Raw genomic sequence first — 14328 nt, 5'->3', positions numbered from 1 at the left:
ATGGCAAGCCGATGTGGGGGGAGGGGGAGGGGAGGTGGGAGGAAGAGCGGGGACCCTCCTGTGCTGCCTCCAAAACCTGCCCAGAGGGACGCCATGGAGACCTAGGGGGAGGCGGGGCAGGGCTGGGCTGCAGGACTGTGGCTGAGGGGACGGGGACGGAGTCGGCGGGGTCAGGGAGGGGATGCTAGGACCCTCGGTGAGGCTTGCCCACTGTGGGGTTCCCTGGTTCTGGAGTCAGGGCAGGCAGGTTGGCGGGGCCCACCCTCCACACCCCCACCCCCTCACGGCTATACGTCCTCCACCCTGGGCCTCGGGCCCTTAACACCCACCCCTGCTCTCGGGCAGGTCCCAGTGCCAGGCCTAGCCCCAGGCCAAGGCACGTGGTGACCCCAACTTACATCCAGCGAAGGCTCCGGCATGTCGGACGCTCCCTGCGCTCCGGCCTGACCCTCTAAGGCTGAGGAGGGGTTAAAGGTCAGGTCGCTGTGTGGATGGTTGCTGGGAGCGGCCTGTGGCGGTTGCCGGGGAGGCTGGGAAGGAGGAGGAGGAGCCCCACTGTGATGTAATGGAGGCCCTGACTGGCTGCTGGGGTGTGGGACGTGCAAACCTTGTTGTATGGAGGGATGGGGCTGGTCAGAACTGCCAGCGTGTGGCATCTGTGGAGGAGGAGAGAGCAGGAAAAAGAAAGGTGAGGTGACGAGGTACAGCGACGAGATGCCTGGAGAAATGAAAACCAAACAAAACCAGGAAAATAACAAACCCCCAAAACAAAGCCACCCCTTTACACAGCTGAATGCCTTTTTTTTTTTTGGGTGCAGAGAAACAAACAAAAAAAGTCCTCCCCCCTAAACCGTCAGTCAAGGGGGCTCAGAGGCTGCGTGGGGCCGGGAGGGAGGCGGCCAGGGGCTCTGAGACAAGCAGAGACATGAGAGCGGGGTCCAGGCCCCTGGGAGCCCCTCTGCCTCCCTCGCCCGGACACCAGCACAATGAACAACAGTGAGGGCAGGATGGAGAAGCGAAATGGGCATGTTTCCAGGGAGCAGGGAGGCGGGCGGGAGTGCTGCTGGCGGCGTGGGGCGGCGGAGAGCAGACACGGACGACAGCATGGGGCAGGCGTGCAGCTCAGGGAGGGGGGTCTGTGCCCCGACGTGGGCCCTGGGCTGGGGGTGACACCGGGCACGCAGGCTCCAGTGGTAGCCGGGGCCTCAGTGCAAGCTCTGCCTGCTGCCCCTGGGTAAGACGAAATGAGCCCAAGTCAGAGGGGCAGAGCCAGGGCTACTGAGTCCTGCTAGACCCTTCCTGCTGGCCACCCACCTAGGCAGTGCCAGGCCACACCCACAGCGTGGTAAGGATTGGCAGGCACCTGGACACACCACCCTGGGCACGAGGCCACCAACGGAGTGCCTCGATGCTGGGGCAGGCGTGCTTCTCTCACAGATAAACTCCCGGGTGGGCAGGCAGGGGACACAGGGTGGGAGACACTTTAACTTCCCCTGCCAATCTGTGTGCTGCCTCAGCAGCCTTCGGCATTCAGATCTCAGACTGAAAGGCCGAGTCCAAGCCCTCATCCCACTCCCAGCATCCCTGACGGACCCCCAGCCCCACTGCACTCGGCAGGTGAAGGGAGCTCACTGACTGGTCAGGCAGCATCACTCAGACCCAGCAGCCTGGTGACCACATATCTCCTTAGTCTTCCAGTATCCTCCTCCCTGCCCCGTCTTCTGGGCCACACAGAAACACTGACACTTCCTTTCTTTGTGGGTTTGGAAATGGCAGCCATGCCATCCCTAATACTCTTCAGACCTTAGTTCCTCTTCCTGATTCTCCTGAAAGCTGCTCCCCAGGCCGTGCTGTGGGCTGGCCTCTGCCCATGGTCCAGGTGGCCCCACACAACACAACGCCCCTCTAGCCCGGGCCCTGAGAATAGGGGATGACTGCACCACCGTGGGGTTGGTGACCCTGTGGGACCACATGTGGGATGCATATGAAGTAAGAGGGACCAGGAGAGGCTGGAGGGATGGCCACCACAGCTGTAAGTATGAGGCCAGTCTAAGGCTCTCACCCATGCCTGTGATGCTCTACAGTGCCCATTCTGGGAAGTAGTGGGGCAGGGAGGGGCTCCACACTCTTGGAGCAGCCCAGCCCTGGACTGACAGTCCCCAGATTTGCTGACACAACTGCCCTCCCCTTTGGCCCTGACGTCTTGCTGGAATGTCTCAGAACCTGGAGGAGCAGGTGCTCTCTGGGACCTGCTGATGTACCTGTCACCCTCCCACCTGGCATGGAAGAGTCCTTGAGTGACCAGGGCCTGGCTGGAGCCCTCTTGCCCATCCGTGCACACATGGAAACCCTTCCTAGTCTCATGCTCAGCTGGGTCAGGCTGCTGGGGTCCGGCAGGTGTGGGGAATGTTTATCTGGGACTGTACCCGCCACCTCCTCCCCCTTACGCAGCTGTACTCTGGATCCAGATACTATAGAGTGAAAGCCTAGAGATGGAGAAGGACACTGCATATCTAGGGAGCATCCTGGGGGGCTGTGCGGTCAGCTCACAGGCTTAAGTCTCTCTGCAAAGGCCCCAGGTGGCAGGGCTAACAAGGCAGGAGAAAGTCTATCGGACACAGGGAGCATACAGCACTCCCGCCACTGTCTTGCAGTGCTGGGAACTGTGAGGACTCGGGAGGCGCCGTGGGAACGTGTAGAGGAGTGTGATCTGGGTGACTCCCGGGCGTGGGATGTTGATGTCCTAGGGAGCAAGGCTGGGGAAGGAGGCCAGGAGAGGCCTCCAAAAGTTGGAAGCCCCATGGGGCATAAAATAACTTGCAAAAATATGGCCAAAGGCCTGTAAAAGCAGCTATTTCCAATTTGGCATTCTGGGGTCCCTCAGGAAAGCTGCCGCAGTGCCCTTCACCTAGAGTCCTTCTGGTTAACAGTCACTCTGGCTGAGAACAGGTAGCTCTGGCGTGCAGGACAGTCCCCGGCCCAGGGGCGGAGCCAACTCCACATCAGGTGTGGGGAACGCATGCCCCTTCTTTCCAGGGCGTGTGGTGGAGGATGGGGGGGCTTGGAGAGGTGCCCTTGGGCAGAGGCCCCCTAACCCCACTGCCAGGCACTGGCAAGACCCTGGAGCCTTCTTTCTGGCTGCTGTGGCCCAAGACCCACTGCCAAGCCCTCAGGGATTTGCCTTCCTGCTAGGATAAGAGACCAGGGACAGAAGGAATGACTGAGGCCTCAGATTTTAGCCCTTGGGCCTTGGTTTCCCCAAAGCCCCAACTGTTATCCATCCATCCAGGCACTGCCAGAACTTTTGCTCCATTAGCACGAGGCCTGTGTCTGCTTACACATGGCACAAGGCATGGCTGGGAGTGCTCCCTAGGTGAGGACTCAGGAGGTAGCCAGGGCTCCCATCATGGCCGTGGGGGCCACAGGAAGAGAAGACCTCTGGACAGCACAGGACACCTTACCTGAAGGTGCTTTCTCAGCAACACAGGGTGTGTTAACATGTGAAATAGGACGAAAAAGTGAATACTGTCTAGGTAAGTAGACTTCCCAACGTTTCTTTCTGCAGGAAGAGGTGATACCTGGAAGATTCAGACCCCTGGGGAGTAAGTGCCTGGGTTTGGGACAAAATTCTAGATGGATGGATGGAGCTAAAGTAAGTCAGTGTAAGAGTGTGTGTAAGGCGGGGAGAGAGGGCATGGTATGTGTGCATGTGTGTGGCGGTGGGGACATGTGTGGGGTGTATGGGGGTGTGTGGGCCTGTGTGTGTGGGGTGTGCACATGTGTGTATGTATGCAGTGTGGGCACAGGTAAGAGCCTGAAGTTTCCCCCATCTCCTGAGAATCTGATGTCTGAGGTGAATGAAACAGCCGAGTCCAAGAACGCTGATAGGCCATGACCCAGAATCAGTCAGGCCGCCCACTCCTGGAGACTCAATTCTCAGTCCTCCCCTTTGCTTGGGAGGGTATGAGGTGAACATTGGAGAGGTCCAGGTGGAGCCCTCTGTCCCTGTCAGCCCCGTACAGAGGCTGGAGGGCGTCGGCGAGGGAGAGGTACTCACAGTTTCCTGCATGGGGTGACTGAGGGGCTTCTCAAGGGCAGCCATGTTGTTGGGCATGTCTGGGGGGTGGGAGAGCTGGGGGGGCCCGTGCATGAAGTCGTTCATGGACGTCCCGCCAGGGTTCCCATGGGGGAAGTCAAAGTTGCCGTGGCCCTGGTAGTTGTTGCCTGGAACAAGATGGGTTTGGAAAAAGGGTGTCACCCAGAGGGAAGATGGCCACCCCCAGGGTACACAGTGTATAAATTAAGAACCAAATCCCTCCTCCCAAGAGGCTGGAGTCGGCTCCTGGAGCCTCAGGCTTCCGGGCTGTGCAGTGGGGCAGTGATGCAGCCTTCTCCTGTGGGCCCTGGCACTCCAGGGTGGGGGCTGTTCTCCAGCTATGGGCAGGGCAGAGGGGGAGAAGGGTGGGCCAGAAGACTGTGGGCAGCGGGGATGTAGGATGAGGCCCAAGTCTGAGCCTTCCACAGGATCTGCTGAGCTAGCCCCCCAGACCTGCCCCCCACAGCCCCTGAGGCAGCACTTTGTCACTGGGATGACCCAGACCCAGGGAAAGGGTCAGGATCTGCCAAGTCCATGAAGAAAGCTGTTTCAAACTCAAGATGGCACCATCAGAAGCCAGCTCTCCAGCTGCTGCTCCCTCCACCACGTGGCCGTGGCAAGAACTCAGAGGGTCAGCATGCTGGAGAGCTGGGGCCCTCAGCATCCTGCGGGACTCTGGCTAGGTGGGCTAACCTCTCCGGGCCTCTCATCATCCAGGAGCCCATAAAGGCAGGAATCCTGTGGGTGGCTGCCGTCCCCTGTGTTTGAGGTGGGGTGGACACTTTCCAGGAACCGAGGGCAGTGTGGTACAGTTTGGTCTGGGCAGCACGGAGAGTGAGAAGGCAGTGATGGTGACCTTGGTGGCCAGAAGCTGGAGCTCCAGGCCCCTAGACTCTGTCTCTGGAAGGGTAGGAGAGTGGCAGGGACAGTATACAGATGTCAGAGAGAAACACGGGAAGGCCAAGAACTCCAGGGGGAGTAGTGTTAGCGCCCCCAGCAAAGCGGACTCTAACGGCCTCAGGCTTGGCACCTGTCAGCACAGGGGTTCCAGGATTCAGGATAGGAGGCTGGACAGGGTGCATGGGAGAGGCAGGAGGCTGGCTCATGGAGCAGCTCCTCATTCATGCCCTCCCGGCTGGGTGCCAACCCACAGGGCTGGATGGAACCAGGTGGCTGGGTGGAAAGGGTCGAAGACGGCATTGCATGGGCTGCCACGCCCCCAAGTCCAGTGACGCAGGATTTTTTAGGGGTGTGTTATCTCTGCACCTTCACATCATACCCTCCCTGCACCTGCTACCATCCGAGAAATTCTGTGTCCCCCAGTGGGACTCCTTCCTCCCTCCTTGTCCCATATCACCCACCTTGGCTGCTGTAGTCATTGGAGTTGGTGCCCCCCGGCGGAGGTGGGAGTGGATAGGGGGATGGGCCAGGGCCCAGGGCCGCGATCATCTCCATGACATTGGGCATGATCATCTGGCTGGGACTCATGGTCTTGAATCGCTTGGAGGGGATGCCATCAGGGTCATCCTTAATGTGTAGGTCTGACTTGATGGGCACCGGCCGCCAGCTGCATGTGGGGTCGATGGTGACCTCTTCAAACTCGGAGCTGCAGGGGAGCAAGGGGACAGAGCTGAGGCTCTGTGGCGCTGGGCTTTGGACACAAAGCCTCCAGCTTGGGCAGACACTGAGGTGTCCTGGTCCAGGCTCCCTCTGCCCTACTTCCCACCACCACACTCCGCATATGACAGAGGTGTGGGGGTGTTTTAGATCTTTTGAGAGATGGGGAGACTGAGGCTATAGGAAAAGCAAGTGGCTGGGCATGGGGCAGCTGGCCCCAAGGCCTCCACCCAAGCCGCTGCTGTTGCAAACACTGTCAGCTTCCTGCTCTGGCTGAGCTTAGTCCTTTCCGGAAAGTTCAGGTACAGAAGTCCTCAAATTTGCAGAGAGCTGAGGGATGTGGGTAAGTGGTCTGCCAGCCCGGTGGAGGATGGGGTAACAGGGACATCCAGGCACTCATCTTGTGCAATCCAAGCCAGTGTTCCCGCCCCGCCCCCACCTGCCCACCCTAACATGGGGAGGCCCACTTACTGTTGGATGGCGTTCAGGATGCCCCACATGTACTGATCCACTTCCAGGCCCTCGAGCAGAGCGGTTTTACTGGAAAAGGAGAGAGGAAGGCTTGGCCTTTGCTCCTCGATCCTAGGGGGTGGGGGCACAGCCCACTCCTCCCCACTGTGTCCAGGAGACCCTGCCCCTGCTGCTGGTTCCGACTGGGGGCATCAACAGGAGAGGACCGCCTTGTTGTATCTTGATACAAAGGGACTGTGCACAGCCCCCGTGATCCAAGCCCCTCTGCTGTGTTTGGGTTCTCTTCTCTGCTTTTAGGGCAGATGGAAGTGGTTGGATCCCAAAGAACAGGGCCCGAGGGAGGCCAGCCGAGCTCCTCCCCTCGTCGGCCAGGAGAGGAAGCTCCCGCTGAGGTGGGCGAGACTCACTTGCACACAGGACACCTCCAGGTCCCTCTCTCGCAATTCAGCTGCAGGTATGACTCCAAGTCAAAGCACTGCAGAGGCCGGGAGACAGACAGACAGACAGATGAGACCAGGGCTTTCAGAAATGACCTAGATCCAGGTACCACTGCCTCTGAGACCCTCATGAAGACCTCCCACCAGGGAACAAGACAGGTGATGGAGAAATTCAGGGCTGGGGGTTGAGTGGGGTGATGACTGTGCCAATCTTCTGCTGTGCACACAGCATACCAGCCATGTGGAGTCCCAGTAGGTCTGTGCCCAGCCCTCCTCGTATCACCCCCACGCCTCAGACGACCCACAGCCTCCGAGAAGCCTTCTTGGTTCCCCTGCAGCTGCTCCTTACCGATCCTGCCCTGTGATAGCCCAAGCGTGGAGGACACGTACTATCCAGCTCATCAATTATGTGAGAGAGCGGGGCTGAGGGTGTGGCTGGCCTGGCCTTGTAGTAGCCCCGACTCAGTGAATCCCACCCACCCGGGCTGCCCGGATTTGCACAATGCTCTGCTGCAGCCAACCAGACTGTGACAGTCATTCATCCCACAGCCACTTCCTGAACACCTGCTCAGGGCAAGGCCTCGGGACACAGCAGTGAACCGGGCAGAGGGAGCCCTGCTTTCAGGTTCCCCATCAGCCGTGGTGGCTGTGTGTGCAGCATTTCCAGCTGGCATCTGGCATCTGCCAGGGCAGGGACTGTCTAAATCCAGTCCTGCAGCCCCCTGGGAACCTAGCTCTGAGCACACATGGAAGATGCTCAAAGGATACGCGATGGTGGAAGTGAGTGAAATCAGTGCTGATGGCCACGGCATCCTTTGGGGGTCAGAGACAGGCTCCGCTGCCCCCCAGCCTACCCCTCGCCATGCCAGTCAGACTTCAGGCGGCTCCCTGGGACCACTCACCTGGACGTGCTTGCAATCATGGCCTCGAGCAGGCAGCTGGATGCGCCGGAATGTGATGGGGCACTTCAGAGACACTTTGATGGCTGTCTGCTCCACGCCATCCTCCCCATTGAGGGTTGTGTTGCCCGACGAGGCAGCCACGCTGCTGAAATTCCGCTTGACTGTGGGGCAGAGGCACTGGTGGATGAGGAGGGCAGGACCGTCCTGCACACCCCTCACTGCCTCATGTGGTTGAAACATACCCTGGTTCTCCATGCCCCCCAACACTGGGGGGTGGTCTCATGAATAGGTATGTAGCACACCCCAGCCAGGGTGAAGCAGAGCTTGGCATGCCGGGGGCCCTGAGCCACCCAGAACTCTGGAATGATAACCCTGCATGTACATGTGTGAAGTTCATGTGCCCCTGGAGGTGGCCACGTCAGCCCCCGTCTCTGCAGCACAGGCCCTGCCTTCACAGGGAAGGCAGGACTTTCTGCAAAACCTGCAGAAACCTAGTCTGTCACTTTACTGATTTTCTGGGTCAGTGGAGAGCCCCCCATCAGGCGCTTCTGCACTTAATTCTCCAAGTGTGGAAACCAGAATGGACAACCACCCGGTGGCGTTCTGGGGCTCGGGATGTAACGTGAAGCACAACTGAAGGGGGAGCAGTGGTGCCCCTCCCTGCATGGTGCGCCCCCACCAAGCATCTGCACCGGGGCCTCTGGGCCCAGTCCCTCCCTCTAGGGTCAAGCCTGGGCTGTTGAGGTGGGCGGGCCAGTGTGGAATCCACCCTTGTGCTTCGCTCCTGATGAAGAATCCCCTTCTGCAGTTCCTCCCATCCTTCCTGGCGATCACCTCTTCCAAGAAGCCTGCCTAGCTTACCTACACTATGGCGTTTTGTTTTAACCTTCCTCACATCCTATGCTCATAGAACCATGTGCTCATCTGATCATCCCCACAGCCCCAGAGGAGGAACAGTGGAGGGAGAGGAGGAGGAGCTAGTGCCAGGGAACACTCAGGGCCCAGTGGTGTCATGCCAGGGGATGACGGACCTGGTGGGACTGGGGTCTGGTTCTGGCCCCCACGCCCCCACTCACTTTTCGTGATACAGTGCTCTGCGGGCAGGAGTCGCTTCTTGAGGAGGCCTTGCAGCACAGAGCGCACGGAGGGCCGGTGGACCAGCTGCAGCACGAAGAGGTGGGACTGCCGAGAAAGAGTGGAGGCTCGGTCCCTGCCCCGTGGCCCCCACGGCCCGCCCACCTGGGCCTCTGCAGGCCTAGGCTGCCCCCCTGCCCCAGGGGCCAAGTGCAGGAAAGGGCCCCATGTCCATGGTGATGCCCCTCTAGGAGAGGGTCCCCTGGGACCTGGGAGAGAGCCCTCAAGGCCCAGGATGTGTCCTAGGACCTGTGAGCTGGGGGACCCAGACCGGGGTCACCACCTGGGGATAGCTGCCACTGGTCTAGGCCAACAAGGCTTACTCTGACACTGAAACAAACCCAGGATGAGGTTATGGGACACATGACATTAGAACGGGAGCCACCTCACTTCCTACCCTTGCCCACTGCTGTTCCCCATCATGCCTCCTTTGCCCATCCTGCCACAGGATGTCATCCTGTTTTCACTCCTCCAGGAAGCCTTCTAGGACTGCATAGGCCAACAAACTCCCACAGGCTCCTCACTCTGAAAGCATCCATAGTCCTGTGACTCCTATCTTTAGTTGGTCTTGGTGCCCCAACCCTCATAAGGGCAGGATCAGAGCTCTTCCTTCTCCCCCAGGGAGATCAGCAGAGCAGGACAGGTAATCTACTTCCATGCAAATCCCCAAGTGAGCCCTGTGTGCCAGGTCCTGATTTTGGGGGACAGGAGCATGGCTCAGACATGGTCTTAGATCCATGAGCCACAAGTTAGAGGGGCACACACTCAGAATACACACACACACACACACACACACACACACACACACACACGATTCTGTGACAGAAGGGTTGGGTGATGAAGGGATTTAACTCCAGATTTGGTGGAGTTGGGCCTGGGGGGAAAAGGTGATTAGAATATTAAATTCCTTGCAGATGAGGCATGAACAGAGCCTAGCTTTGAGGGATACACAGAACTTCTCCAGTGGAAGAAGGTACTAGGCACGGGGGATGATGTCCAGAAGGAGGAGCTATAGAAGGAAGTGGAGGTGAGTGTGCAGGAAGGATGGAGGCGGCGGTACGAGAGGGAAAGGCCAAGCCTCAGGTCAGAGCGCGGCAGCTTGGGAGGCCCACTTGAGCCTGAATTTCATCACACAACCTTGAGCACACAGCGGCACATTTCTGGGGTACTTCTGAAGATCGCTCTGGGAGTTGTGGGGAGGGGTGATGGAGACCCCAGGGCACGGCTGAGGCCCAGAGGGGCTGAGGATCTCGGGCCCCGCCCGCACACTCACACAGCAGCAGGCCGTGACGGTGATCTGGATGGTGTTGCGGCCCGGCTGGCACACGTGCTTGAGGTGCAGGGGCTTGTGGGACGTCTTGTTGTCGCCGCGCTCGATGGTGAGGGGCGTGGCGTTCACGCTGACCTGCACCGAGGCCGGCCAGTTGGTGTTCATCTGCCGGTCCTCGTGGTGGTAGCACTTGAACTGCAGCTCCAGGTCAGACCTGGGGGCAGGGCGAGGCTCAGGGTGGATCCAAGAGGGTGCTGCCCGGGGCCTCCATGTCACCACAGGGACCGCCTCCAGCCGGCTTGGGCGGTGCCATGCACCGACACTCACCTCCACATCAGCGTCTGGTGGACCGTGGGCCGCAGGTGAAAGACGTGGTTGCTGACGGCCAGGTTGTGCTCCAGGCGGAAGGGCTCCAGCACCACGCCGTCCCGCACGGGGAACGTAAGCCGCAGCTCGTCGTTATGGTTGGCTGGGCGGGGGTGGGGGCGTCAGTGAGCCGCAAGCCCCTGGCCACCCGCACAGAGAGCATGGGCTCTGGGGCCGTGGGAGGGGTGGGATTCGCTCACCCACACGGCACGCATGCGTGGCTACATGTTCTGGGCGTGTGTGTGATCAGGGCCACAGCAGCTAGGACTGTGTGCTCAGGGTACACCAGGTGGCCCCTGGCTTCTTCCAGTCCATCAGATCCCATCCTGACCACCCCTGCATCCCACGTCCTACTCATCCAGCTATGCATTTCCCTTGCCTCGACCTGCTCCCTGCTCTGGAAGCCCCTGGCTTCTCCTCCCCTCCCGTTTCCACAGTTGAGAGTTGCTTTCCTCCCCAGCCTCCAGCTGCTCAGGCGGGAGGTAAGGAGGCCTGCTCTCACACCCTCCTGCCCTTTCCACATGCCCAGCCTCCACAGGAAGTCAGTCCAACCTCCAAGCCCCTTGGCTCTTGGCCCACTTCCGGGTGGCAGGGGGAGGTGGGGTGGCTGGACAGAGAGGGGGCGAGAGTGGGGCACTCACCTGGGGGTGGCGGCAGAGCACTCATGTTTGGCTTGATGTCGGGAGGGAAGGGCGGTTTAACGTCTTGGCTGGGGGACAGGTATGGGGGGATGCTGCTCCCGGGGGTCATGGGTGGGGTGGGGTTCCCTGGGACAGGTGAGTGGGGGTAATTTGCCACAGGAACCGGCCTAGGAGGCTGAAGGGAAAGAGAAACCACATGTAGGTTATGGGGTCACAGGAATAAGGAGAGGCCACGGCTGTGGACCTACACCCCACCCACCCTAGGGTCCCAGGGCTATGGCCCTTGCTCCCCCGAGGAAGGAGAGTCTCCCAAGAAAACCTCTTCCTCCATCCTGGCTGCACTCAGGCCTCTGCCACCATGAGAAGACAGACGGGCCTGGCAAGGGCCTCCCACCCTTCACTTGGGCCACAGCACCAGGGTCCCCAGCCTATTTGACCAATGGAGACACAGGCTCAAGGGGGTGGGGGACGGGCCTAATACAATCCTGGGAGAAGAGGAAAGCTAGAACAAGCCCCGGCCTCCCGCTGCCCACATCGTGGCCCCGGGCCACATCCTTCATCCCCACCCCACCCCACCGGGGTCCCCAGGTGGAGTCAGGCATGGAGCATCTCCAGGAGCCCCTCTCCCTTCCTCGCTTAGTCCTCGCCTTGCTACTTTGCAGGACTGGCCAGGTCCACACTCATCCTCAGCCCACTCATCTTGGCTGCAGATTCTCCAAGCATCTCTGTGCCCCCGAGTAGACGACCCTACTCGTGTCCAGAGAGGCTGGGGCAGGAAAAGTGAGGCCCCCTCTAATGTAGTACGTGTGGGTTATAACTCCCAAGATGGACACTGGAACATACCCTACTGACGTTCCCTTGGCTGTAGTTGCTGTAGCTGCTTCCAGAGAAGGTGTTATTTTGTCCATTAAACTGCTCTGGCTGGTAAAGCAAGATAAACAATGCCATGAATGGAAGGCAAAAAAGCTCCCAGAAGCCCGCTCTCCCTCCCAAAAAGAAAATCTTCCAGGAGGACAGGGGATGCTAAAGAGGCCGGCCCAGTGCTGGGGTGAGAGGTGGGGGTGGCTGGGTGCGTAGGGCAGGTGACTGCGGTGGTCAGTGTTTTGCCTCTCTCTGCCCATAGCTACCAATTAAGCAAATTTATAAAAATCACAGCACCTAGTGTGCTGAAATTGGGGTAAAAACAGTAAGTCCATGTGGTGGGTGGTCATGTACGCGGGCATGATTCACTCGTAAATAAGTGTAAAATATTTCCAGAGTCTTCCTCATTCCTGCAGACACACTTTACAATAATTCCAAAGAAGGAAAGAGCTATGTGCTTGAAGATATTCACCATAGTATTATTTCAAAAGTGAAAACTCAGAAACAACCCAAATGTCCAACAGAAAGAGAACAATAAAATATGGTACAGTTCCCAGCAGAATGTCGGGCGGCCATTAAAAGTGAAAACCACAGGGACGGTAGCTGTAAGTGACATGTTTATGACTCCGTGTCAAGCGAAAGAAACTGATTCAAAATTACAACTGCAATAACAACTACACGTAAAAACTATACAACGCAGTTGTGCCCACATGCCTAGATACAATGTTTGCAATCAAACCTTAACATATTCGGGCAGGTGCTTTTTCTTTAAAAAATGTATTTCCTTCACTGTTATTGTTATCCTGTGTGTGCTATAAATAGAGAAGGAGAAGGGAAAGCATCTCTGAGCCCCATGAGAACAGGAACCAAGAAAAGCCAGTCTCCTATTTCGGCCACCGCATGCACAGCTCTGAGCACATGAGGTCACATCCAGAAATCTCTGTCTGCCCCCTGGTGACCTTAGGAGACGTCCACGGCCACGATGACACAGGCAGGGGCAGGGAGGTGAAGGGGTGAGGAAGGAAGGGGCCCATGGGGCGGGGGGAACTCACCTTGTAATACTGCCCCATGTTGACCGTGGGGGGTGGGTACTGCCCGGTGCTCGGCTGGCTGGGCATCCTCTGCCCAGGGTAGTTGGGAGAGGTGAGCGGCCGTGGGGGGTTGGGGGTGGGGTACTGGCCCGGCTGGGTGGGGAACTGGCTGTTTGGTCCGTATTGCTGGTTTCCGTAGTTGGGCTGTGGTGGCAGAGAGAGAAGCGGGGAAAGGTCATCAGTGCTTTGGAACCAAGCTGCGCACTGGGTGCCAGGACCATCCCACCTCCTCTCTTCCGTCCCTGCTGTTTTCCACCCACAGAATGCCCACCCCACCCGGAAAGCGGAGAGGCAGAACCAGATGATGCCTGGGGTCCCTTCTTGCCCTGACATCCAGGAACACTACATCCTGCCCATCTGGCTTGAGGGTCACCTCCCCATGAAGCTGAATTTCTGGAATCACCATGCCCCTTGAGCCCAGGGGCACTTCCAGAGTCTTTTGTTCACGCCATCATAAGACCGCTCAATTCTGAAGCCCCCTTTGGGTCTCTCTTAGTGCTTAGTATGTCACAAAGGATGCACTTCTGGAAAGGTGACCCCCAACTCCTGTATTTTGAGGCTGAATCTGGGAGGCGCTGTCCCCATACCCCACACTGAGCAGAACACACTGATGTTTAGTTCTGGGCCACCTGTGCAGAGGTCAGGAGAACCCAGGTTGGTGAAGGGACAAGACAGTCCCTCTTGCGGGAGGCAACTGAGAGAGAAGAGGTGACAGCTCCAGGGAGGGGCAGCATTGCCATCCTGGGAGAGCCACTCCCAACCCTGCAGCTGCCTCCCAGTCTGTAAAATCAGGTGACCCTCAGGGTGCCCAGGCCATTACATCCTGCAGAGTCAGTGCTTCTTCTCTGTCTTGTTTATAAAACTGTCTCTCCTGCCCTCCAGGCTCAGAGGTCCAGGAGACGGCGGTGTCCCAGTGTCTGGCAAAGAACAGGCCCGCAGTCAATACTTGCTCAACACATGAAAGAAGAGCTGGGGTAGACGGCAGAGGAGGGAGAGGTCTGCGTCAGTGCCCAAGAACTTGGCGCAGCTTACGATGTTGCACTACGGTGGCCACTCTGTGTGATGATGGGAGTCCTGTCACATCACTGCAGAAGGGGAAGTGGAGGCTGGGGCCTGTCCCCTGGGCTACAGAAGAGTCCTATGTGGGACCAGGTGACCTGATCCCAGCCCCTGCCCCTAGGTTCCCACAATTCCAAGGTTCTGTGAATGTATACTGCAAGGTGAGGCCGGGCTTCCCACACAGGGCCCAGCAGTGCAGGCTGTGGCCACCAGTGTCACAGCCCAGGGTTGGTACAGTGCAGCTGGGGAGCATCAGAGGTCTCTGAAGAGGATGACTGAGAAAAGATAACTGAGAGCCTCTGTGTGCTCCTCTGTGGCAGGCAAGAGCCAGGGAGCCAAGAGCGGTCTCGGCGCAAGGCTGATGTCAGGCTCATGACTGGGAA

At 58.6% G+C, this 14328-nt stretch overlaps 1 protein-coding gene across 7 annotated transcripts in view; it reads right to left on the bottom strand.

The window, feature by feature from the left end:
• The window catches only part of ZMIZ1 (zinc finger MIZ-type containing 1), a 229344-nt gene that overhangs the window by 4813 nt on the left and 210203 nt on the right, over positions 1–14328 (bottom strand). For 6 of the 7 annotated variants that reach the window (XM_032491576.1, XM_032491574.1, XM_032491577.1 and 3 more), the window contains 12 exons: positions 12848–13030; positions 11778–11855; positions 10935–11109; positions 10255–10396; positions 9931–10141; positions 8600–8705; positions 7524–7684; positions 6592–6659; positions 6185–6253; positions 5458–5702; positions 4058–4224; positions 399–656 (listed from right to left, as the gene is read on the bottom strand). In XM_032491576.1, coding sequence (XP_032347467.1) covers positions 399–656; positions 4058–4224; positions 5458–5702; positions 6185–6253; positions 6592–6659; positions 7524–7684; positions 8600–8705; positions 9931–10141; positions 10255–10396; positions 10935–11109; positions 11778–11855; positions 12848–13030 — 1863 coding nt within the window. The remainder of the gene's footprint in view (positions 1–398; positions 657–4057; positions 4225–5457; positions 5703–6184; positions 6254–6591; positions 6660–7523; positions 7685–8599; positions 8706–9930; positions 10142–10254; positions 10397–10934; positions 11110–11777; positions 11856–12847; positions 13031–14328) is intronic. The other variant, XM_032491579.1, reaches the window with a different exon arrangement.

The sequence above is a fragment of the Camelus ferus genome, chromosome 11, assembly GCF_009834535.1.
Source record: "Camelus ferus isolate YT-003-E chromosome 11, BCGSAC_Cfer_1.0, whole genome shotgun sequence".
Classification (NCBI taxonomy): domain Eukaryota; kingdom Metazoa; phylum Chordata; class Mammalia; order Artiodactyla; family Camelidae; genus Camelus; species Camelus ferus.
The sequence above is the reverse complement of the archived record's forward strand: the minus strand, read 5'-3'. Positions and strand labels throughout refer to the sequence as shown.